The sequence below is a fragment of the Budorcas taxicolor genome, chromosome 12 (genome assembly GCF_023091745.1).
Source record: "Budorcas taxicolor isolate Tak-1 chromosome 12, Takin1.1, whole genome shotgun sequence".
NCBI classification, from domain to species: Eukaryota; Metazoa; Chordata; class Mammalia; order Artiodactyla; family Bovidae; genus Budorcas; species Budorcas taxicolor.
The window spans coordinates 24127589-24154865 of NC_068921.1; the positions used below are offsets into that span (position 1 = coordinate 24127589).

Here is a 27277-nt window from a genome sequence, read left to right on the forward strand (position 1 = left end):
AACTCTCGTCTTTTGCATTGGCAAGCGGATTCTTTACCACTGAGCCACCAGGGAAGCCCTATGTATAGGTATGTACAGGCACACTGATCTTGGAGAAACTGGGTATATATGCCATCATCCACACTGACAGGCCTAGCAAACGTGGAATCATTACATTATTCTTGGTACCAAGTCACTGGCTTTTGCTCCTCCAAGTTCACTGGAGTGGAGCAACTCAAAGAGACAGCAAAGTTAGGAGAATGGTCTGGGTGAGCAAAGAGTCAGTAAAGGAATCCTGCCATTCTTCTGGTTATTCTGCTATCTTTAAAATTCCTTTAGCTGCCTCTGTGGCCAAGATAATGTTAAAATATGACCACATAGTAGCCCTTGACCTCAAGGAATCTAATCTAGCAATCAACTGCAACTTTGAGATAAATAGAAGTAATAATTTATAATATGTATACTCATCCATTTTGTTTTTTTATACAATATTGATTTTCCAATTGTATTTACATACTTCTCTTGCATATTTTATTCTAGAGTATCAGAGCCCATTCATCTTCTTTATCATCTGAGGTACCTTTGATTCTTCTGGTCTGACCTAAGGCTACCAGCTTTAGGGAAAGAAACTTAAACTGTATTCTATTCAGTGCTTTTCAGCGTAAACTTAATGTTTGACTTGCAAGTAATGTTTATTAAATCATGTGTTCTAGCACCTGTTTTGGATGACTTTTACTTCACTATACCATGATCTCCTTAAGCCAAGCCTATGCTGCCTGATTATCTCAACTGAAAAGCAAAGATTCAAACTGAACTTTGGGAAATCAGAGGGCATTTTGATATCATACTTATACCACCTCTCTCCCCCTCTTTTGCCCCCACCTCCCCAACACACACATACACACACTGACTCCTAGAACCATTACCTTATACAGGTATGAAGAAAATAAAATTTATACTAGTTTAGGAAACTAGCCCAAGATTACTGAGATTATTCATTCTTGAGCCAGGATTAAAATTCACTTTTTTTGGTCTAGGATCAAATATAAATATTTATCGTAAACATTACTTTAATTCCAGCCTTTAACGTTGGGTAGAATAAGGAAAAATATAAATAAAAATATAAAAATTAAAAAATGTTTCAAGGCTTAATTTTGTATAACAGGAAATGTTTCCTGGTAGGAGAGGGCCAGGTTTGGATTTAGACAGATAAGAATACAAGTCCTAGTTCTACCCCCTTACTACTTGCATGACACAATGATGATTATTTAACTTGAAACAAACAAGCAAAATGGTAATGGCTACCTCTCACAATTATAAGAATTAGAAATTTTAAGTACTTCATGTAAAGTGGAGCTTCCCTGGTAGCTCAGAAGGTAAAGAATCTGCCTGCAATGTGGGAAACCTGGGTTCAATCCCTGGGTCAGAAAGATCCCCTGGAGAAAGGAATGGAGAATTCCATGAACAGAAGAGCCTGGCAGGCTAGAGCTATAGTCCATGGGGGTCGCAAAGAATTGGACACACAAACTGAGCAATTTATACTTTCAGGTAAAATAAGTGCCTAGTGTATTGACATTTGAGTTAGTATTGTCAGCAGCAGCAGCATTCCTTCATTCATTTCAGAACCAAGTAGCTAATTTGATTTATGTCTAAAGATTGACATTTCCATCACGATGCTCAGTAGTGGGGATTAGGTGATGCAGAGCTCAGGAGGCAAACTCCCCTGTCCCTGGGATTCTCCAGGCAAGAATACTGGAGTAGGTTGCCATTTCTTCCTCCAGGAGATCTTCCCAACCCAGGGATTGAACCCACGTCTCTTCTCCTGTTTCGGCCGGCGGATTCTTTACCACTGAGCCACCTGGAAAAACTACAGTGAAGTCTAAATAAATATAGTCAAAATATGTTGCTAATTATCAGATACAATGTAGTTTCACTCTGAAAACAGAGAAGGAAAAAGAAAAATCATGATAAAAGAAAATGATCAGCGATGATCTCATGGGAGAATAAACAAGTTCCTTTAAGGATACTTTAGGGAGTATGTGTTCAGAGAAGGCAGGTCATTTAAATGCAACATTATGAGAATAAATGCAAAACATCTCCTTCCATAAATCACATTGTTTCTTTTAATAAAGATGAGATAAAGCAGATCAAGTTTGTTTTGACCACACTTAAGGAAAAGACTGCCACCTGGTGAATATCTGAGGCCTTTAAAAATACATCAGTATTAGTTTAAACATCTGGCACGAACTCAAAAATAATAGTCACACACTACATTATTTTTCTTTACTTTTTAATGGATTACAATGCTTCACACCATCCTATTAGCAGAGATTTTGTAAGGCAGCATAAATGTCACAAGTTTCCATGACATTTATCCATTTTTACCTGGTACAAATGCATGTTTTATAGGTCACCTAATTCAGATGAAATATTACCACCAAAAGTAAACAAAAATTTGTAAACCACCATGATATATTTCTTTGGATTTCTTTACTTAATTCTGTAGCAAAATGACAAAAATGATATTTTGGGATAGCCGTAATGCTGATACATTCCATTCTTTACAACTCTGATCCAGAGAGCCAAGAGCAGGAGTAGTCATTTTTCATTCTATAACTAGTGCTGTAGTCAGAATCTGTTTTGATTTTTCCTAGAGCTTAGCTTTTTCTGTATATTTTATCTGAGCCTTAAGAGATGAAGAATTAATCCCCAAAGTTTTCTTATTTTGGTAACATATTCCCCCTCCACCTATCCTGATACGTACTTTTGACACATTTAAGTGGAGGTTAAGAAGTCTCTTAGCTGGTTGCTAATAGAACTCATAAATTTCTGAAGTCTTTCATTCTTGTAGCTGAAGATTCAAGTTCACAGTAAGGAAACTCAATGGAGAAAAGAAAAATATATATATATGATTCTTTCCTTTTAGCTGTGTATTTCTTAGCACGCAGTTAAAAACCTAGGTAATATTTTCTTTAGTTGTGGATGAAATAAAGCCATCGTTCCATTCAGAGGACCAGGAGCCCATCGCTTTTCTTTAGCTGAGAAAGTCCAGCTACAAGGCTGACATGACTTAGCACCTGTCTCTTCTCATTAGCTTCACATTTTTATTTCCTAGAATTTTTCCAAGTGTTAATTTAGTTATTTTTGTGCAATCAAAGGAGAAGTTCTGAAAAACCAGTTATTTCTATAGCACTCCTTAGTTTCGGAGCTATGTTTTTAATCCTGAAGAGACAAGTTTTTGTGGCCTTGCCTTTCATCAACACTTAGCAATATAATACATCATGTGATAGTGATGGAGCGCAGCTATCCTCGTTTACTTTAACTTGCTAATTCTTCTTTTGTTGTTACTTTTTCTTTTTAATTTTTAAAAATTTTATATTGGAGTATAGTTGATTATGGCAACCCACTCCAGTGTTCTTGCCTGGAGAATCCCAGGGATGGGGGAACCTGGTGGGCTGCCGTCTATGGGGTCGCACAGAGTCGGACACGACTGAAGCGACTTAGCGGCAGCAGCAGCATAGTTGATTAACAATGTGGTCTTAGTAGGTGTACTGCAAAGTGCCTCAGTTATACATACACATGTATCTATTCTTTTTCAAATTATTTTCCCATTTAGGTTATTACAGTATATTGGGCAGAGTTTCCTGTGCTATCCAGGAGGTGATTGTTGGTTATTTTATTTTTATAAACTTTTTATTTTACATTGCAGTACAGCAGATTAAAAATGTTGTGATAGTTCTAGGTGGACAGCAAAGGGACTCAGCCATACACATACATGCATCCGTTCTGCGTGGTTTTGTATTTTAAATACAGCCGTGTGTACTGCCAGTCTCCAAATCCCAGTCTAGTCCTTTCCCAGCTCTTCCCCTCTGGTAACCATAAATTTGTTCCCTAAGTCTGTGAATTTGTTTCTGTTTTATAAACGAGTTCAATTATGTCATTTTTTAGAGTTTCTGCATTGCATATAAGTGGTATCATATGATATTTATTTTTCTCTATCTGACTTCACTTAGTATGATAATCTCCAGCTTCATCCATGTTGCTGCAAACAACATTATTTCATTCTTCTTAATGAAGACTTTTTACCTTTAGTTTTCCCCTCATGCTATTCAGTTCAGTTCATTTCAGTTCAGTTCAGTCGCTCAGTCGTGTCCGACTCTTTGCGACCCCATGAATCGCAGCACGCCAGGCCTCCCTGTTCATCACCATCTCCCGGAGTTCACTCAGACTCACGTCCATTGAGTCTGTGATGTCATCCAGCCATCTCATCCTCTGTCGTCCCCTTCTCCTCCTGCCCCCAATCCCTCCCAGCATCAGAGCCTTTTCCAATGAGTCAACTCTTCTCATGAGGTGGCCAAAGCACTGGAGCTTCAGCTTTAGCATCATTCCTTCCAAAGAAATCCCAGGGTTGATCTCCTTCAGAATGGACTGGTTGGATGAAGTTTGAGAAGAAACTGAACTACAAAAGGCATCACAGTATAACAGACTGAAAAACCATTTTGTTTTAAAAGATCCAAATACACAACTGTGGCTAGTTGAGCTTTTATATTTATATATTACTATTACTATACTATACTATTACTATTACTATATATTACTAATATATAAATATTTTCTCTTTTCATTTATAAATCGCTTTAACTCTATCAAAGCTCTTTCTTCGTATTAAGATCACTTGATCCTGTGAGTAAACAGGTAACGTTATGTCTAAAAGTGAAGCTGGTGAATGATGTGCTGAAGGCCACACTGGTAGTGGATGAGCCAAGGTCACATGACTCCTTAGCTTATCTCCTCTGCTCTTCTCAATATATTAATAACTGATCCAATCTCACACCCAATTCAGAGGATTCCCTGATGGCTCAAATGGCAAAGAATCCACCTGCAATGCAGGAGACCCAGGTTCAATCCCTGGGTTGGGAAGATCCCCTGGAGAAGGGAATGGCTAGCCACTCCAGTATTCTTGCCTGGAGAATCCCATACACAGAAGAGCCTGGTGGGCTACAGTCCATGCGGTGGCAAAGAGTCAGACACAACTGAGCAATTTTCACTTTTCACACCCAATTCATAGTAGCCAGACATTCAAACTACCTACCCAGCACAACCTTGCTAACTTGCAGCTGTTCGCATCTTATTTGCTTCAACTGGGCTTCCCTCGTGGCTCAGCTGGTAAAGAATCCACCTGCAATGTGGGAGACCTGGGTTCGATCCCTGGGTTGGGAAGATCCCCTGGAGAAGGGAAAGGCTACCCACTCCAGTATTCTGGCCTGGAAAATTCCATGGACTGTACAGCCCATGGGGTCGCAAAGAGTCAGACACCACTGAGTGACTTTTACTTTCACTTTTGCTTCAACTACCGGTTCTGTATTTTCACTCTGCCTCTCCTCATTCATGGGAACCATTTTGATTCCCATCCTGCTCTTTTGGACAAGCAGGTTTTTTCATTAAAGCACTCTACCGATGGAATTCTGCTGCATCGCTCACTGCCAGAAATGGTCCATATGAAGTTCATCATCTTCTTTGTTTCCTAATCGCTGTGACAGATAAAGCTCTTAAATTGAGTTATCCATCTAAAGCACAGACTTTTAAAAGAAATTGAACTATTAATAACTATTTTTTTGCCATACTGGATTGATGAGACCTTGTCCACATCCCCCATCTTTTGAGTGTTAGTCACAGTGAATTAAAATCTGAGGATTCATGTCGTTTGTCCCTACATGGCTGCCAAACATGTTCCATCCAATTTGGAGGACAAAAATCTAGAGTTATGGTTTCTATCACACTAAGAATCTCAGACCACTTGAAAATTACAGGCAAGCTTGGTAATACTTGTTTAAATTTAACATAAACTCAGATATATTTTGCTCCATAGAGACTTCATTTGAACCTCAAATCACAGGATTTGACATAGTTATGTCAACTCTTATTTATTCATGTAAATCTACATTAATCATATGTTGCACACTTTAAACAAATCTATGAAGAAAAATACAAAAAATATAAAACAGAAAAAATGAAAGTTACTTAGTGTGATTTTTTTAACCTGACAGATTTGTTTTATTTCAAATATATGAAATAACTTAATAGTTTGTATTCCTTTGTGTGTTTAAAATAAAATTATAAAGTAAAAAATAGAGTAAGGAATTTTAAAAACATGACAAAAATTTATAAAAATAATTCTATTTAACATTGATAAATCAACAAAGGACAACAAGCAAAATATACAATCTTCTGTATTTATGGTCTATCTATATAATGAAACTAGCACCTTTTATTTTTGTTGGAACTGAATCCTTTTGGAAAAGCAACTTAGCAACAGTTAGCAAAAGCAAAACCAAAGAAAAAATTATTCATAGTTTGTCATTCATTCTTTCATGTATTCAAAATAGAGGTGATTAAGTAAATTACAGTGTATTATTAATTTAAATGTTTCACAAGTATCAAAATAATATTTATAAAATAAAATCTATCAAGGAATAAGTAAATATCAAATAATGACTAAATTCCATATGAATTAAATAAACACTTTTGTATTAATAATTAATTTTAAAACATAATGTGAATATTAAATCTCTTTAGCAAGGGTTAAAAGGGGTTTTCATGTGGACAAGACTCTATGAGCTTAAAAGTAAAGTGGATATTTAATCTATGCAAAACCCTATACACATGGCTTTCCCTTTCAAAGACTGGTGATCTATTTGAAGAAAGAATTCCTAGGGAACACTGAGCAATATGAGGGGGAAAAGACTGGTAAATTTGTTGAGATGAAAATAACATTAACAATCTTCATAATAAAAATTTATATAAAACATGGAAAATATATGAAATAAATATGATAGAGAAAAATGGTTAATATGTTTTAAAATAACAATGAAGAAAAACAGGTGAGATCTACCATTCAAGAACCCTATTATTCCAATATTTCATCAGTTCACTTCAGTTGCTCAGTCATGTCCAACTCTTTGTAACCCCATGGAATGCAGCATGCCAGGCTTCCCTGTCCATCACCTACTCTCAGAGCTTGCTCAAACTCATGTCCATCGAGTTGGTGATGCCATCCAAGCATCTCCTCTGTCGTCCCCTTCTCCTCCTGCCTTCAATCTTTCCCAGCATCAGGATCTTTTCCAATGAGTCAGTTCTTCACATCAGGTGGCCAAAGTAGTGGAGCTTCAGCTTCAGCATCAATCCTTTCAATGAATATTCAGGACTGATTTCCTTTAGGATGGACTGGTTGGATCTCCTTGCAGGCCAAGGGACTCTCAAGGGCCTTCTTCAACACCACATTTCAAAAGCATCAATTCTTCGACACTCAGCTTTCTTCACAGTCCAACTCTCACATCCATACATGACCGCTGGAAAAACCATAGCTTTGACTAGATGGACCTTTGTTGGCAAAGTAATGTCTCTGCTTTTGAATATGCTATCTAGGTTGGTCATAACTTTTCTTCCAAGGAGTAAGCGTCTTTTAATTTCATGGCTGCAGTCACCATCTGCAGTGATTTTGGAGCCCCAAAAGATAAATCTGTCACTGTTTCCACTGTTTCCCCATCCATTTGCCATGAAGTGTTGGGACCAGATGCCATGATCTTAGTTTTCTGAATGTTGAGTTTTAAGCCAACTTTTTCACTCTCCTCTTTCACTTTCATCAAGAAGCTCTTAGTTCTTCACATTCTGCCTTAAGTGTGTTGTCATCTGTGTATCTGAGATTATTGATATTTCTCCTGGCAATATTGATTCCAGCTTGTGCTCCATCCAGCCCTGCATTTCACATGATGTACTCTGTATATAAGGTAAATAGGCAGGATGACAATATATAGCCATGATATAGCCAATATATAGCCTAGTCCTTTCCCGATTTGGAACCAGTCTGTTGTTCCATGTCCAGTTCTAACTGTCGCCTCTTGACCTGAATACAGATTTCTCAGGAGGCAGGTCAGGTGGTCTGGTATTCCCAAACATTTCTAATTTTATAGCCTTGCCATCAAAATCAGAAGAAGAACAGTGTGAAAAAGGAAAATTATGACCTATCAAAAATTTAAGTGTAAAATCTTAAACAATATACTAGAAAAATCTATTAATGTAGTTCACTACTTTAACAGGTAAAGGAGAAGGAAACAAATTATTATCTCACTAGGTGCAAAAAAATAAGCAATTACTACAATTTTATCCTTGCATGATAAGAAAAAAAAATCTAAGCAAATCAGGAATGAAATAGACAAAATATTTGCCTTAAAATGATTGAGTGTCTACCAAAAACCTACATTTATATCATTCTGAATAGTGAAATAATAAAAACATTCGTTGTTAATATCAATAACAAAATAAAGATTCTCAGTATTGTTCTTCCATACACATTCTACTAGAGGCTCTTTTAAATAACAAAAAGAGTAAAAATAAAAGATATAAAGACTAGAAGAAATGAAAAGTACATTCAGTTAATTTATATAAACATTAAGTTTAATCTACAAATTATTATAATTAATTAGAAATTTTATGCAAGTCAAGGCATGAAACATTAATCTAGATAACTGTACTTCCATCAAGTTGGCCAAATACTCTAATCACACTCGAGCCTCAGGATCTTTGCACTTGCTGTTCTCTCTTCCAGGAGTGTTCTGCTCTTAGTTAGAAGCTTAGCTTGGTATCTACATTTCTACAGCCTTTTTTTCAAATGTCATCGTATCAGTAAGACTTCTGTGTCACACTATATGGGGCAGAAGTCTCCCCTTGCCTCTGACAGTCCTTATTTCCTCTTACTCCACTGTACTTTTTTCTCCATGGCCTTTACCATTTGACATTCCGTCGTTCGTGGATTTATTTGTCCACTGGTCCACTCATGTGGTGTGCCTTTCCTTCTCTCTTTCTAGAATGCAGTTTGAATAAAGGCAAAGATTTTGTCTGTTCTGGTCACTGCTATATTCCCCAAACTTTAAAGAGTGACTGGCATAAAATGGGTGCCCCAAAGTGTTACTGAATGGTTGGAAGAATAAAAATTGGCAAACATTGAAATAGTTAATATGAGAACAGCCAACTTTCAGGGAGTATATATATATATGTATATTATATATATGTAATATATATATGTATAATGAAAAGAACACTGGGCTTAATTTTGATCCCTAAAGAAACAATGTTCAAGGGATAAATAGAAGAGGCCCCAGTAAGTGAGCCTGAGAAGAAGCAACCAGAGAAAATGCTGATGGATGGTGATGATGATATTTATAACAATCATACTAGATTTTGTTTTACCAAACATTACATAAAAAAACACTTTTAAATTCATTATTATTCACTATTACTTTTTTAATCCTTAAAAAGAAACCCTATTAGGTAAAGACTATAATATTCTCCATTTTACAGATGAGAAGATTGAAGTTTAGGGGACTTAAATAATGTTTCCAAAGCTTTCCAATAATTGTCACCAAATAGCCTCCCACAGACCATTAGTACAGCCAGGGTTTGAGCCAATGCACGGGCCAGTTATGGGAGTCAAAGGACTGGTGACTTCCAAAAAAGACATAGTGATAAGCACTGTCAAGTGAAACTAAAATTAGAATCTCTGACCATAATTTATGAGTAATTCTTATCAAATCAAGTATACACTTGGCTTGTGAGCTACATTTTCAACCAATAAAGGATTTCTCTTAGATATCATTTAACAGAGTCTCTTTCAATGTAAAAGATATAAAGAGAGAGAGAGAGAGTTTTAAAAATAAAAGCAGTATTTGTGAACCAAATGATCGGGGAATTAGTGACTTGGTAATCCTCTCATTATTTTAGTGATTAAACCTAGCCAAAGCTGGTGGTGATTTAAAGTTTCTATTTGTTTGATGTCAGCTTAGGAATTGAAGTTTCTCCAGTTCTTTATTCAAGATGAAAATAATATTGAATAGTTACTATGTACGGTGTATCAACAGTGGTATGGAACAAAAGCCCATGCCATATTAGGAAATGCATAGTTCAAACTTTCAGTCGTGAAAAGTACACGTCCCAGGCTTTGACATCTATACTTAGGAAACTGGCCTGTCGGGAGACTATTGTTCTACTTTTCAGGTGAATCAAGCACTATAATTGGGACTGTGTTTGTGCAAGGAGAAGCGAGTCAATCTGGAAAAACAGAACAAGACAGTTTTCTGCTCTTTCTCTTCACAATCTTAGGCTTGTCGTGTAACACCAGTCCCCTCCTGTTATTTTGTGATTTGTAGGTTACAGCATGCCTTCACATTTAATCTTCACTACAACCCTGGGAGTTTTAACCTCGGCAAGTCTTTGATATTGATTTCTCCGGTTTGTATTCCACAAGGAGAAATATCTTGGATAAATGTCCACACTTCAAAATGGGAAACTGGAAATGCGGAGAAGTTAACTGAATGTGTCATTTCCACACGACTGAAAATGGTTGAGGCGGGATAGAACGCTTAGTCTTGATGGCTGAGCGAGTTCCAGGACCTCATGGCAGCCTGACTTACAAGACGATCTATTGATGAAGAAGTTAGACTCTGGAGTCAGGCTGCGTGGCTTTCTGTGTGTCCGTGAGCAAGCTATTGAACTTCTCTAAGGCCTGTTCTGAATAACACCTACTTCCAAATATGATTTTGATGGTTAACTAAAATAAGGCATGATAAGCTCCTATGCCAGGGCAGGGAACATGGTAAGTGCTTCATATATGTTTGTTGTTGCTGGTGACATTGTAATCAGACCCAAGCATATTTGTGTTAATAGTATCATCGAGTCAAAATGATTTTTGCCAGATCTTTGTTCATTTGGTTCATGTGTTTATCATAGTTTTAAAGTAAATCTGTTATCCAAGTTATCGCAGAAGTATGTTTACTATGTTACTCCTACACCTGTTCAAATCAATACAAACTATATCTATTTGCTGGTATTTTTCATTCAAAGTAGACTTGAAATAGGCTTTATAGTGAAAATAGATAGCCAATGCAGTTCAAAATGAATGTTAACTTTAAAAGAGTAAAAATAGTTATGGACATTACATTATTTATATTTATACTGGATGTCTCATTGACTGAAGCTTGGGTAAAATTATAAATAGTTTGTATGAAAACACGTTAAGGAGATAAGAGAATCATAAATTGTATAATCTGCACTCTTGTTCCTCACTTTTCTCACAGACTCTTTAAAAAAAAAACAACTTATTTTTTTAAATTTATCTCTTCTTGTAAAAAGCTAATAATAACACTTCCCGTTTCTCCTGCCTGAATTTAAATAAAAAGTTTCTGGTTAATGACAGTTCATTTTTACTAAAGGGCATCATAGAAATGATAAGGTTTGAGTTGCATCCTGAAAATTTGGTAGAATTTGGCCAGTGGGAGGAAAGAGGCAGACACTAACAGGAAAGCTATGAATGGAAAGTCTGACACTGAAATGATTGGGCCATGGGATCCCTGCCAGGGTGGAGTACAAAGTATATTTTAATAATCAGGGTTGGATGTGATTATAGAGGTCTTTGCCTATCAAATAAACTCATTAAGATATAATTAGGTAATACCAAGGACAGTCTCTGATATAAAATTAACTAATATTTTTTACATATAAATTTATTTATTTTAATTGGAGGTTAATTACTTTACAGTATTGTGTTGGTTTTGCCATACATCAACATGAATCCACCACAGGTATACACGTGTTCCCCATCCTGAACGCCCCTCCCTCCTGCCTCCCCGTACCATAGCTAATATTTAAAGAATCTAAATCAAGAGCCTTTTTGTAAAGAACTATGATCCATCTCTCCAGACTGATACATACAGCATTCATTCAAGTTCAGATATTCAGTAGCATCTTAATATTTGATGAAGAGTTATTCCACAATTTGTTCAGGCTCTCTTTTTTGAAAAAACATTCAGGTGCTATCCAGATTTCTATCATGACAATGATGAAATAAACACATAGTCTCAAGGTGCCTGATTTTCTATAGGAAGGGATCTGGTTCTTAGAATTTATGTAAGTGCCAGATTCTTTCAAGCAAGGCTGTTAAAATTTGCATTCCTCTTGCTTTTGACGAATGTGGGCAGGAGTATCTTCAGCTCCTTAACTTTGGCAAAATAACTGTAGTTCATTATTCTTTTATATTTCCTTTCTCTATTAATGAGAAAGATTATCCAATGTTTCTGATCTTTTCTTCTAGTCTTACTGAGATAAAATTAACATACAGCACTGTGTAGATTCAAGGTGTAAAGCATAATGATTTGACTTACATACATCATGAAATGACCACCATAAATTTAACAATATCCAGCGTGTCATACAGACACAAAAGAAAAGAAGAAAAGAGTTTCCTTGTGCTGAGATCTCAAGATTTACTCTCTTAAAAACATGCAACAGTGATAATTATATTATCATGTACTTTACATCCTTAGTACTTATTTATCTTGTAACTGCAAGTTTGTACCTTCTGACTGCCTTCATCAACTTCCCTGATCCCCGCAACCCCTACCTCTGTGCTTAGTCATTCAGTTGTATCCGAATCTTTGCGGCCTCATGAACTGTAGCCTGCCAGGCTCCAGTGTCCGTGGGACTTGCCAGGCAAGAATACTGGAGTGGGTTGCCATTTCCTTCTCCAGGGGATCTTCCCAACCCAGGGGTCAAACCCAGGCCCCCCCATTGCAAGCAGATTCTTTCCCTTCTGAGCCACCAGGGAAGCCCCAACCCCTACCTCTGGTAAGCACAAATCTGATCTTTTTTTCTATAGATTTATTGTTGTTTTTTTGTTTGAGTGTAATTGATAACAACATTACGTGAGTTCTTGGTGTACAACATAGTGATTCAATATTTCTAGTAGTATAAAATGATGATCGTGATATGTCTATTTACCATCTGTCACCATACAAAGATATTACATTATTATTGACTGTATCCTCCATACTGTAAATTTCATTTCTGTGACTTTTTTTGTTTTAACGGGAATTTTGTGCTTCATAATTTCCCTCACCAATTTCACTCTTCCCCTGACCCTTTTCCCTCTGGCAACTACTTGCTCATACTCTCTGTAGCTATGACTCTGTTTCTATTTTGTTATGTTTGCTAATTTGTTTTGTTTTGATTTTCTTCTGTGAAAATCGTTGGTTATTCTACTTGAGAAATATAAAATAAAATATGTAGTTCTTCATTCTGTGTTTCCAGTCTTGGTTTTAGAGTTCTCCCCAACCCTTTGGCTATACAACTAATTTTTGAAATTCTTTTCTAAATGTTGTTACTTTTTCTTTATATGTTTAAATATTTTTCCCATCCCTAATTTGTTGTTATGAAATGAGATAGGGGCTAATTTTGTTTTTTGGGGGTAGAAAATGGTTTCAGTGCCGTATAATAAATGAATCACTTTTTCCAATTGAATAGAAATTTTACTTTTTCACATATCAAGTTCCTATATATAATAAGTGGTGGTGGTAGTTTAGTCGCTAAGTCGTTTCTGACTCTTTACAACCCCATCGACTGTAGCGCTCCAGGCTCCTCTGTCCATGGGATTTCCCATGCAAGAATACTGGAATGGATTTCCATTTCCTTCTTCATATATAATAAGAAGTAATAATGGTTAAAAAGCTATTCAACTGATCTGTACTTGTTGCTGTATTCTTGGATCATGGTCTTCCTTTCATAATTTTTGAAATTCTTAGATATATATTTCTCCTTATTAACCAATAGTTTTACCAAGTTAGAAATAAAAAAGATTCTGAATAAAAAGATGGTGTTTAGTTGCTAAGTAGTGTCCGACTCTTGCAACCCCATGAACTGTAGCCCATAGGATTTTCCAGACAAGAATACTGGAGTGAGTTGCCACTTCCTTTCAGGGGATCTTCCTGATCCACGGATTGAACCTGGATCTCCTGCTCTGCAGACAGATTCTTTACCAAGTGAGCTACCAGGGAAGGCCCTGAACAAAATGCACATATTTATTTTGAGACAGTTGACACAATTAAAATATTAGGTCTTTCTATTCAGAACATATTTTCATCATATCTTGGATCTTATTTTATACTCTGTGATGTTTTGTTGTTTCTTCTTATATATTTTATTTATTTTTTCTTTAATATTTTCATAAGTACAGTATATTTTGCCACAATTTATAATAGCTACTTTTTAATTCTATATTTAATCAGTTTTGTTTATAACTGTATTTCAAATATAGAGAAAAACATGGATTTTTTTGATATATAAGGTATATAAGGTATCTTATATCTTAACTTTTTTATCTTCAGTTCAGTACAGTTCAGTTGCTCAGTTGTGTCTGGCTCTTTGCAACCCATGGACTGCAGCACGCCAGGCTTCCCTGTCCATCACCAACTCTGACTTTACTCAAACTTATGACCATTGAGTAGGTGATGCTATCCAACCATCTCATCTTCTGTCGTCCCCTTCTCCCACTTTCAGTCTTTCCCAGAATCAGGATCTTTGCCAATGAGTCAGTTCTTCACATCAGGTGGCCAAAGTATTGGAGTTTCACCTTCAGCATGAGTCCTTCTGATGAATATTCAGGACTGATTTCCTTTAGGATGGACTGGTTGGATCTCCTTACAGTCCAAGGGACTCTCAAGAGTTTTCTCCAGCACCACAGTTCAAAAGCATCAATTCTTCAGCGCTCAGCTTTCTTTATTGTCCAACTCTCACATCTATACATGACTACTGGAAAAACCATAGCTTTGACTAGACGAATCTTTGTTGGCAAAGTAATGTCTTTGCTTTTTAATATGCTATCTAGGTTGGTCATAACTTTTCTTGCAAGGAGCAAGCGTCTTTTAATTTCATGGCTGCAATCACCATCTGCAGTGATTTTGGAGCCCCCAAAATAGAGTCTGTCACTGTTTTCATTGCTTCCCCATCTATTTCCCATGAACTGATGGGATGGATGCCATGATCTTAGTTTTCTGAATGTTGAGCTTTAAGCCGACTTTTTCACTCTCCTCTGTCAGTTTCATCAAGAGGCTCTTTAGTTCTTTACTTCCTACCATAAGTGTGTTGTCATCTGCAAATCTGGGGTTATTGATATTTCTCCCAGTAATCTTGAGTCCAGCTTGTGTTTCCTCCAGCGCAGCATTTCTCATGATGTACTCTGCATATAAGTTGAATAGGCAGGGTGACAATATACAGCCTTGATGTACTCCCTTCCCTATTTGGAACCAGTCCACTGTTCCATGTCCAGTTCTAACTGTTGCTTCCTGACCTGCATATAATTTCTCAAAAGGCAGGTCAAGTGGTCTGGGGTATTCCCATCTCTTTAAGAATTTTCCATGGTTTGTTGTGATACACACAGTCAAAGGCTTTGGCATCAACTTTATTCATTCATTTGTATAGCAACCACTTGATTTTTGTGCAAGTTCATGTTTGAGTGTATATGCATATGTGCATGTTTATGAAAATTTCTCAAGTTCTCAATAAATTATGTTTAATTAGTTTTTAAAATATAACTTTAAGTTGAAACTTCCTTACGTTGGTTTGAATTAGAAGGTCTGTCTGGGTGATTAAGAGAGATAAATTTGATATTCATAAGTCTGAGTTTTAAAAAATATAGGTTTCAGTACATTAGATAAAAACATTAAAGCTAAAAGTAAGATGAAGCTAAAGATTCCAACAAATTTTTGTTGAGGTACTTGGAAAAATTCTCATAAAATTTCAATTATTTTACTATCAATAAGGGTACAACAAAGGTTTTTGAATCATAGAAATTTCATGTTACAGCAATGACCTCTCATAACAGAGATATTAAAGGACTTTCACAAGATAATATAACTAATCCAGAGTAAAGCCCAATTAAAATATTGGTCTTAATAATTGAGGATATACCAATTACTATTATATAAGAAAATTTCTTTTACTCTGTTTATACAACCCAGTTTAATGAATGCTGAATGTAAGGGAATGAATTCTCTGAAACTGGATGAATGTCACTCCAGGATGAATTTTTCTCTAGAAATGTATACTTCAGCATTAATAGTTCAAAAATGTATATGTTAGTGACAAAGAGACATTTCTATATTTGGGTAAAATGTCACACTCTAGATTTTAAAGTATATGCCTCAGACTGGTGCCAAGTTACTTCCATGAAAAGCATTGGGTTGGATTTGAGGAAAGCTTTCAGTTTATGAGTTAATAATTAATCAGTTAAACTGATTGTTAATCGCTCAATCATGTCTACTCTTTGCAATCCCATGGATTGTAGCTGCCAGCCTCCTCTGTCCATAGGATTCTCCAAGCAAGAATGTTGGATTGGGTTGCCATTCCCTTCTCCAGGAGATCTTTCTGACTCAGGGATCAAACCTAGGGTCCTGCATTGCAGGCACATTCTTTACCATGAGCATTAATGTGTGTTATTTAGCTTATGTGTAGGTCAGTCACTCTGAAAACTATGTGAGATGAAAATGATTCAGTTAATAATGTAACTAATGTTATGGTAAGATTGAGAAAAAGACATTGAACAAATATTCATAAATCTTAGAAAAAAAGCCAAAGCAAATTTCCAGCTATACAGTGTAATAAACAGGGATATGAGTTTAGTTTTCAGATCCTCTTTTAATTGCCTGTTCTTAGTTGTAGATTTCTGGGTCAACAATATAATTCAATCAGTTGAAATTCGTTAAATGGGAGAGTGTGTTGCTTATAAGTAACATGAGTATATTTTCATACAGGTATGTTTGCATGGGTGTAATGCTTTTATGTTTGTAGAGTTTATTTTGACTAAAATAAGTCAAGCATAGTGTAATTTTTATCTACATGGTTGTTCTTGTGATGTTCATTTCTGTCCTTAAATATGTCAAATTTGGAGGAAAAAAATTATATTCCTATCAACGTTATTTTTAGGTAATAGCCCCTGAGCACCTATAGTGAACTATTTATTCTCCTGTTAGAAAATCTGTTTTTCACTTATGACATTGGAAGCACAAAAAGAAAGAGGGAGAGTTGCATACTGAAGATACTGAATAAAGCAAAGCACAGGATAAGGACAGGAAATAGACTTGTGAGTGAACCATGAAAGAAGGAGAAGCCCATTTTCTGCATTTTCTAAATGTTTCTGAGTTCCAATGCCTTATGTTTTAGACTTATTTAAATTTCTGTTGTTTAATCACAAAGGCGCATCTGACTCTTGCGACCCCAGGGACTGTAGCCTGCCATGATCCTCTGTTCATGGGATTTTTCAGGCAAGAATACTGGAATGAGTTGCCATTTCCTTCTCAGGGTATCTTCCCAACTCAGGGATCAAACCTGCGTCTCCTGCATTGGCAGGCAGATTCTTTACCACTGAGCCACCTGGGAAACTCTTAAATTTCTGAGTATCAGGTAAATAGTAAAGTTGCTAATCAACTGATAAACGTCTCTGCTGCTGGAGCTCAGCAAACAGGCAACCTCTTCGCTGCCCTCTTCTCTGCTCCAATGTCACCATCTTCCAAGCCAAGAGGTCCTTTGAGATGTTACTCTCATCTTTCCTATAAAGTCAGTAAGAAGTGGACTTTCATTACCTTCTATTCTTGGCCAGCTAGTGGGCAAAAGAGAGGAGAAGGGTCATTGGCCCTTATTTGATTAAGGACTTCTCCGAAAATCCGTTTTCAGTCCTAGATTTTGCAAATATGCTATTAGAACACTGCCATTCTGTAATGAAACTCTAAATTGTTTAGTTCTGTTTATGACTAGCTTTCCCTCCAAGACAAGTAGACATTATTGAAACTGAAACCTGAACTCAAAGATACATCAGGGCATCTGGACTGGAGCTCCCTTGTACTCTGATGCCTTTGCTTTGAATTGCTCCTACTTCACACGTGCGTTTCCTCTCTCTGCCTCTCTCTCCTGCATCATGGTCCTGATCACAGTCTTCCCTTTTCCATTACTACAGCTCTAGCTTAGACTGCACTGGTTACCAGGCTCCCTCATCTACCTCCACCCATTCTACTTTTCAATCTGATAATCAGTGACATTAGCATGTAGGAATTACATTATTCTCCTGGTTAAATTCTTCTATGACTCCACCAATGGCTATTTGAAAACCTTCCCTCAGTTCAGTTCAGTTCAGTCACTCAGTCGTGTCTGACTCTTTGTGACCCCATGAATCGCAGCACGCCAGGCCTCCCTGTCCATCACCAACTCCCAGAGTTCACTCAGACTCACATCCATCGAGTCGGTGATGCCATCCAGCCATCTCATCCTCTGTCGTCCCCTTCTTCTCCTGCTCCCAATCCCTCCCAGCATCAGAGTCTTTTCCAATGAGTCAACTCTTCGCATGAGGTGGCCAAAGTACTGGAGTTTCAGCTTTAGCATCATTCCTTCCAAAGAAATCCCAGGGCTGATATCCTTCAGAATGGACTGGTTGGATCTCCTTGCAGTCCAAGGGACCCTCAAAGAGTCTTCTCCAACACCACAGTTCAAAAGCATCAATTCTTCGGTGCTCAGCCTTCTTCACAGTCCAACTCTCACATCCATACATGACTACTGGAAAAACCATAGCCTTGACTAGATGGACCTTAGTCAGCAAAGTAATGTCTCTGCTTTTTGATTATGCTATCTAGGTTGGTCATAACTTTTCTTCCAAGGAGTAAGCGTCTTTTAATTTCATGGCTACAATCACCATCTGCAGTGATATTGCCCTAACCTGCATTCAAGCATTTTACAATTATTTATCTCTATGTGGTTTATCCCATACTCTATAAAGAATTTGCTATGAATCCATCTTTCTAATTTTTTTTTTCTTGTTATCATTTTCTGGTAACTTTTCTATGTTGTTTGTTCCAACCCATCTTAAGTATAAATTCCCTCTAAAATCCTTTTCTAATTCTACCTAGTAAAAATAATGTCTTCTGTAAATTAATTTCCCTATTGCTTTATTTATACTCTCTTTAGGGAATTTATTAAATATTTATGCCAAAATCACTTGCATAATTTATACTGTGTGTGTGTGTGTGTAGGTGTGTGCATTTGTGTGTATGTGCAACCATACTTTTAGGACTAAGGAGAATAATTATATGATTATTTCCACAGATGCTTTCAGGCCTTAGACAGATTCAATAGCCAACCCTGATAATAAATAAAACAATTCAAAATTATTGCTTAAAATGTTGAATGCCATAAATAAGAAGGTGGATAGAGTGATAAAGGACTAGCAATACCAAGTATAATTTACAGTGGGCATGAAAGTTGGTATCACTGTTTAAGAATATTATTCGATCCAGAAATTCCATTCCTAGGTACAAGACCAACAGACATGGACAAAAATGTACAAAGGAACCATATTCTTAATAGCCATAGACTGGAAACCACACAGATATCATCAAAAAGAGATTGATAAATAAGTTGTGTCATTTTCAAAAATCAAAATCTTATGCAGAATTGACATAACAAAAATGATTGCTACTAACAGAGAAAGTTAAACATAAAAAGTACCTACTTTGATTTGTTTATATAAAGTTTAAAAGTTTGTGAAAGTAATCTGTGGTGATAGCAGTTAGATTTGTGACTGTGAAATGGAATGACTAAGAAAGGACAAGAGGGAGGTTCTTGGGATGCAGACACTCTTCCAGGTTTTTGTCTGTGTTGTGTCACACAAGCATGTTCACATTTTAAAAAGGTGTCAAGCTGTACACTGTGCATTTTACTGTTTGTATGAATGAAAGTGAAAGTGAAAGTTGCTCCGTTGTGTCTGATTCTTTGCGACTCCATGGACTCTAGGCCAGAATACTGGAGTGGGTGGCCTTTCACTTCTCCAGGGGATCTTCCCAACCCAGGGATCTAATGTATGCTATACCTCAAAAACAAGTTAAAAATTAATAATGATTGCAATGAATCAAAATATATAGAATAAAAGAAAAATCCATGGGCCCATGAGTAATACTTAGTAATTAAAGGGAGAAGAGGACCAAATTGTACATATAAAAGAATGCAGAAGTGATGATAAAATAAGAAAGCCCTCAATTATCAAACACCATGTAATAACCGATGTAGGCACATAATTAGCACTCAATAACAAGCAATCATTTAAGTGTTTTTGTTTTATTGTTATTTTCAATGCAATGCTTACCTTCGGGGACCTGGATAAACAATCATATGTGCCTGCTGGGCTGTGTGATCAGAGTACCAGCAGACTCTCTCTATATATAATGTGTTTTGTTGGAATATAACTGGTGAAAGTATGTTTTTTCAGAAGCAGCAGTGATTTGCGGTGGGTGTATTTTTGTTTTGTTTTGTTTTGTTTTTGCTGTTTTATTCCATTCTTGACCAAAGCTTCCTCTAAGTGGTTTTTTATGGAAAATTGTCCCACTAACTTAAAGGGTGAGGTGGGAGATATACTTAAGTTGTCTTCCAAAAAATTAAATACTGAATATGTTAATATATATACACACACACACACATAGAATGTGTAGCTTATGAAATAGATATCCAAAATGACCAGATGAATTAAAAGCATATGAGTTTAATTATTCTCCTGTAAAGACTACAGTCTACTTAAAAGTAGTGCAACTGAAGTTTCATGTGACTTTCGTTTGTCTCTCAATTATTTTCTTTTTATCCTTTTGTGGTTTCCATCATATTTGACCAATATCCCATTTTAATGTGATTTTTATGTCATCACTTTTTCTTCTCTGCCTGTTTAACTTGTCCTTATGTAGCACTTATTTTCACAGAGGCCTCTATGACTTTGTGGCAGCAGGAAGAAATATTAAACCAAAAAATTGTCAAGCAGCAGGGTGTAATGCAATACATGCAGGTCTGGGTGTCAGACAGATGGGCCTGGTTCTAACAGCAGGATACCCGCTTACTCACCAAGAGAGCATGTCTACAAAAGTATGAATAATGAATAGTTAGAGTAAGTGTTCTTGCTGTTAAGTTGCTAAGTTGAATCTGACTTTTTGCAACCCCAGGGACTGCAGCCTGCCAGTCTTCCTTGACCTTCCTATCTCCTAGAGTTTGCTCAGACTCACATCCTTTGAGTTGGTGATGCCATCCAACCATCTCATCCTCTGTTGTCCCCTTTTCCTCCTGACCTCCATCTTTCCCAGCATCAGGTTCTTTTCCAATGAGTCAGCTCTTTGCATCAGGTGGCCAGAGTAGTGGAGCTTCAGCTTCAGCATCAGTCCTTCCAATGAATGTTTGGGGCTGATTTCCCTTTAAGATTGACTAGTTTGATCTCTTGGCAGTCCATGGAACTCTCAAGAGCTTTAGGCTTATTAAATAGTGCCTATTAAATTATGTTTGTCTTCGCCATTCCTAGAGAATAACAGGAAATAATAATAAGGAAATTGTTTGTAAGTGCACTGGTGACCTGATTCATTGGGAAGCATTTTTTTCTAACAAACAGCAGTGTTAGCAAGGGAACATCTCTTGTCATCTGGAAGATACACTGTAAGGGGATAGATGAAAAGAGAAAGCTGAGAAGATACCTCTCAGGTTCGGCTGCCACCTTTAATCATAGTTTGGCTCTTAGGGCTGCAGAAGATAAAACACAAACAAGCCAAAAACCTGAGTGAGGAATTAAAAAACTTGTACTGCAGAGGAAAATCTAGGGTTTAAAGCAAATCATTAACTATTTTTCAGTGTCTTTCTTATTATTTAGGTAGGCCACATCACTGGGAAAGAAAAGCAAAGATTGACAGAAAAGTTGGGAGCAAGACTTTTATCAAGGGTTTTCATAGGCATTGAGTTTAAGATTTCATAAAATGTCACAATTCAGATAAAACAAAGAATACAGTGTCATTTTATTGCAGTTTTTTTTTTCTTTTAATCTAATTTTTTTTTTTTTTTTTTTTTTTTTTGTCTTTGGAGGGGAAAAAGCTGCATCTGTCATGGAGAAAAAAAAAAAAAAAACCGGCTAAAGATGTATGATCTTGTTCAACATCGCTGTAGCATGCTGTCTTAAATCACAGGCTTGAGCAAATGAACCCCTCGTGACCTCTACTTTCTTCTTCTTTCTAGGTGCCTCCCATACTCCTTGATAAGCAGTTCTCTGAATTCACTCCAGACATTACTCCCATCATTTTGGCAGCCCATACAAATAATTATGAGATAATAAAACTTTTGGTTCAGAAAGGCGTCTCAGTGCCCAGACCCCACGAGGTCCGTTGTAACTGCGTTGAATGCGTATCTAGCTCAGATGTGGACAGTCTCCGCCACTCTCGCTCCAGACTCAACATCTACAAGGCCCTGGCCAGCCCATCTCTCATTGCCCTGTCCAGTGAAGACCCTTTTCTCACAGCCTTTCAGTTGAGTTGGGAGCTCCAGGAACTGAGTAAGGTGGAAAATGAATTCAAGTCAGAATATGAGGAGCTGTCTCGACAGTGCAAACAATTTGCTAAGGACCTACTGGATCAGACAAGAAGTTCCCGAGAGCTGGAAATCATTCTTAATTACCGTGATGACAACAGTCTCCTGGAAGAACAAAGTGGAAACGATCTCGCAAGACTCAAATTGGCCATTAAGTACCGTCAGAAAGAGGTGAGTGTTGCTAGACTTTATCCATCAAAATGCCACAGAACTTAATCACAGGGGGGAAAAGTTGGTACTCCAAAATTAGGTTGGGGTTTTAAAGTATTTTCTATTTAACTGTAAGTGGATGAAATGTTGGCCAGATTACTGATTATGAAACACATTTAGGAGGGACAGTAAGTGGTTTAATAATTGGTGATGTTTTTTGACATCTGTATTAAAATATACACATTTACTGGGGTGAAAATGGTAAAACTAATGAATTCTAGACTCTCTGTATGAAGAGTTCTGATTCTGCCATTTATAAGTCTTGTTCCTTTAGAGGGTCACACAGATTTCTTTGAGCTTTGGTTTTCTCATCTGCTTAATGGACTTAATATTTATATTTGATTATATATATACTTCTTTATATATATAAAATATTTTTCTCACAGATTTGAAGGAAGTATAAAATGAGTGGATATGTATGAATGCTCTGAGTAAATTATAATGTGTGATATTAATAAAAATACATCATTAGAAATTGTTACTAAAAGAAAGCTTTTAGTCCAACAGCAGGTGGAAGTTCTAAAACTTCTCTCACGTCTGGCGTAGTTACTTTATTTGTCAGGAATGAGAAGTTAAAGAAGTCAGTTGCAGGAGAATAATACAATTTTCATTAGATTTCTGTGAATTTGAATATTAAATGAGGAAAATTCAGATCTATTATACATATTGCCTAGCATAATTGTTTTTTGCTTCTATCACTGATATTGAGTAAGTTCTCAAAACTATGCTTACTTCTACCTCCAAAAAATATTGGTTTTCTTTTCATTGGTGAATTATAGTAATTATTCTAGAACAAAAATATTGGAAAACTACATATATAAGATGAAAAAGAAAAAGAAGTGTCTGAAAAAAATGTATTTAATTTTTTTTGAGTTGGCCCTGAATATTCCACAGTAGCCCTGGCTGCATTATCTCTTGCTACTTACTAAGTACTTAAGGTTCAAGATACCTGAATTTGCTTCTTTGAGTTTATCCTATAGTTCTTTGGCCAGTTGTCATTGAGCCTAGAAGTAATTAACAATCTTTTCCCTTGACAGCAAAGGAAACGGCTTCTTTTGTGTGTATTACGTCTGACTCTAAAATCACATGCACTAGGTTGAGCCATGTCAATACAATCAACTCATTTTTTTAGGGTCTTATGTTTAGAACTCAGGATTCTGGTTTTTTCCTAAGATATTAGAATAATTTTAATATGCAACTAGAAGAAATTAATGAAAAACTTCACTTGACTAAAGATGGTTTTTCTTTGCTTAGATCCTTTTGTATATTTTAGGAAAAGACTCAATTTCAAGGTTTATTGAACAAAGAGCCACAAATTGACTCCTTGGTTAGGTATGTTAGAAGCAAAGCAATAGAAAACATTTGATAATTTCTAACACTTCTTTCAAGATGCTTGTACTTTTTGTTTCTGTGAAGTTATGGAATTGGAGGGTGATAGAACCTAACAGTGCAGCAGGATGAAGGAAGGCTAAAAACACATAACATGTAATAAGAAAATGTGAAGTAGTAATAGCTTTTAAAAGATACATTTTTAAAAATGACTCTGCATTTGCATTTTCTATTTTAGTTTTTGAAATAACAATGGAGGGGGAAAAAGCCAAATTATTACAGAATTGTTCTGGAGTATCTCATTCGATATCAAAGAGCATATTTCCCTAGAGTTGACAGTTTTTCAAGAGCAAAGTAATGTTGGATGGCTAATAATGGCTTTATAGAATCAAGAATAAGATTTTACATTCATATACATTCTTTGAAATCATAGGTTGTGTTTTATGAAACTTACTCCTAAACTATTCAAAAATTACCGATCTGAAAATACTTGATAAGATTTTCTAGTAAGAGCATGTGTGTTAAATAAAACTCTACTTTAGCATAAATGTCTTCCCCTTTACTTTTTCTTTTTTAAGGGCATAGACTGAACAGGAAAAGCTTTTTTGAGAAAAAGTTTTATTGGAGCATAGTTGATTTGTAATGTGTTAATTTCAGCTGTGCAGCAAAGTTAGTTATACACAGAACATATATCTACTCTCTTATTAGAGTATTTTTCCATATAGGCCATTACAGAGTATTGAGTAGAGTTCCCTATGCTACAGATCCTCACAAAATACTAGCATATCGAATCCAACAACACATTGCTCTATACCTTTTTAACCGCAAGTTCTCCTTGTTTCAGTCTACAAAAGTTTGAGGTTTGTCTTTGACCCATCCATCTCTGATGGTTCGGGATTGCCTTCCCACTAATGTTCACATGGCTGAGTCCTACTCACTCTTAAAACCTCATTCAGTTCTCTATTCCCACAGAGAGATTCCAAGAAGCAATTCTTCCATACAACCTTTAGGATAAATGCCTTCATTGTACACAGAATGGCTGCACTGTATTGCTGTATTTTACTTGCCTTTTCTAGGACACAATTGAGCGACTTCACTTCACTTCACTTCTCTAGGCTGTCAGTGTCAGGAACACATTTGTCTCATTCATCAGTCCTACTTCAGTACCTGGTAGAGAAAGGATGCTCCATGTGAATTGATCTCAATATGCTCAATATGAATGCATTTGAATAAAGTTTCAAAATCTCTTCGTTCTGGAAGGCTCCCTGCATGTTTCCTTGCCTGATTAATTTTCAGTGTTTAGGTTAATAATGGAAAGCAATTAAATATATTTTTTGTATGAAAAGGTTGCAATGCAATCCCTGTATAGCTCTTCAAATTAAAGTGAAAAATATATATATAATCTCTATATGGTCAACAGCCTATGTTCTTTTAAATTTACTTTTCCTTTTCTTGAAGGTAAGTCAACAATTTTGCAACATTAACTTTCAACTTGGTACTAATCTGGGTTCTGTCTTAGAAATTAAGGGATTTGTTAAAGAGGAAGGAGAGAAATCAGCATGGGGACAGCCCTGGACTCATACCTGTTTATCCTATCCTGGAGCAATATGAAGAGATTTGTATCAATCAGCTGCTTTCTATAGCATGGGTATCAGAACCTTGGGACTGTGTGGCGAACATTGGCTCTCTCCTCTTAGATCCTTTGGATTCTGGTGGCTGGTCAGCAGTTGTGTAAGAGTTTTGCATTTGCTACAAATTGGGCAAGAAGAGCTGACCTTTGTTAGGCACTCAGATATGCAGATGACACCACCCTTATGGCAGAAAGTGAAGAGGATCTAAAAAGCCTCTTGATGAAAGTGAAAGAGGAGAGTGAAAAAGTTGGCTTAAAACTCAACATTCAGAAAACGAAGATCATGGCATCTGGTCCCATCACTTCATGGGAAATAGATGGGGAAACAGTGTCAGACTTTATTTTGGGGGGCCCCAAAATCACTGCAGATGGTGAATGCAGCCATGAAATTAAAAGACACTTACTCCTTGGAAGAAAAGTTATGACCAACTGAAGTCACTCAGTCGTGTCCAACTCTTTGTGACCCCATGGACTGCAGCATGCCAGGCCTCTCTGTCCATCACCAACTCCCAGAGTTTAGTCAAACTCATGTCCATTGAGTCAGTGATGCCATCCAACCATCTCTGTCGTCCCCTTCTCCTCCTGCCTTCAGTCTTTCCCAGTATCAGGGTCTTTTCAAATGAGTCAGCTCTTCGCATCAGGTGGCCAAAGTATTGGAGTTTCAGCTTCAACATCAGTCCTTCCAATGAACATTCAGGACTGATTTTCTTTAGGATGGACTGGTTGGATCTCCTTGCAGTCCAAGGGACTCTCAAGGTCTTCTCCAACACCACAGTTCAAAAGCTTCAATTCTTCGGTGCTCAGCTTTCTTTATAGTCCAACTCTGTTAGGCGTATAGTCTGTTAGGCATATAGTCCAACTCTGTTAGGCACTGACTGCCTTTTAAGTCTTCATTTTCTTCATTTCTCACTCTTATTCAAGTGTAGGATGTCTAGAATATACCTTTCATATTTTCTTGTGTCTGGTAAATTCCACATCAGAATATGGATAATTTGGAGGGAAAAAAATGTCTCATACTATTGGGACATTGTCTCGTGGACATCAAACAACTATTATGGAAGAATGGCAAAGGGAGTACTTCTGGGGAGAAAAGTAAGAAAAGGGTATTGCATACAGTGTTCCCCTCCATAACTGAGACTTTTCTGCTGAAATAACTTTGTGAGTCATTCACCCAAGTAAATATGGTAATGCCTTTGTCTTAGTTTGCTTTACTTAGCTAACACAGAATGGGTTATTTGAATTTGATTTGGTATTACTTACCACATCCCTCTCTTTTTTTTCTCTCTTCTCTGTTTTGAATTGTTTGGGGAACATTCATGTGTTCCGATCTCTTCTTAAAAACCGCTTTCTCTGGAAGTATGCCCTTAACCTGTTTTCAACTCAGAATTCATCATTGGTTTCTCTTGCTATGGCAGCAGTGTTGCTTCATTACAAGTACTGTTTTGCCTCCTGCTTGTTTTCACTTTTGGTTTCTTCCATTCAACACCTTGCCTTTGGTCCTACCTCCTCCAATCCATTGACCACGGCACCACCTAAGGGTCTTTGTTTTGTGTTTTAGGAAAAGTAAATCTAGGGATAGTTTTTCAGGTATAGCACTGAAAGCCCCCTGTCTTAGAGAAGCCCTCTGTTTGGTCATCATAAATCTGAGCATGTGAGCTCTGTGTAAAACATTGCAGTGTCTTTCTCACTCTCGCAAATAAAGTCCAAACTGTCACAGCTCACTTTATATGGATTCTGCCTAAATCGTTAGTTTCATTGTTCACCATCACTGCTCATAGTTCACATTTCAGTCAAATGCAAACACTAATTGTACTGCTTTCCTACGTTGGGCCTTTCCACCCAGGTCTCTCTTAACATAAAAAAGACCTCTGTCCTATTTCA

General features: G+C 36.7%; 1 protein-coding gene across 1 annotated transcript in view; it reads left to right on the forward strand.

Annotated features, from left to right (window-relative positions):
- TRPC4 (transient receptor potential cation channel subfamily C member 4) overlaps positions 1–27277 on the forward strand; it is a 145327-nt gene that overhangs the window by 17563 nt on the left and 100487 nt on the right. The window contains exon 2 of the mRNA XM_052650195.1: positions 21880–22398. Within this exon, the coding sequence (XP_052506155.1) occupies positions 21880–22398 (519 nt within the window). The remainder of the gene's footprint in view (positions 1–21879; positions 22399–27277) is intronic.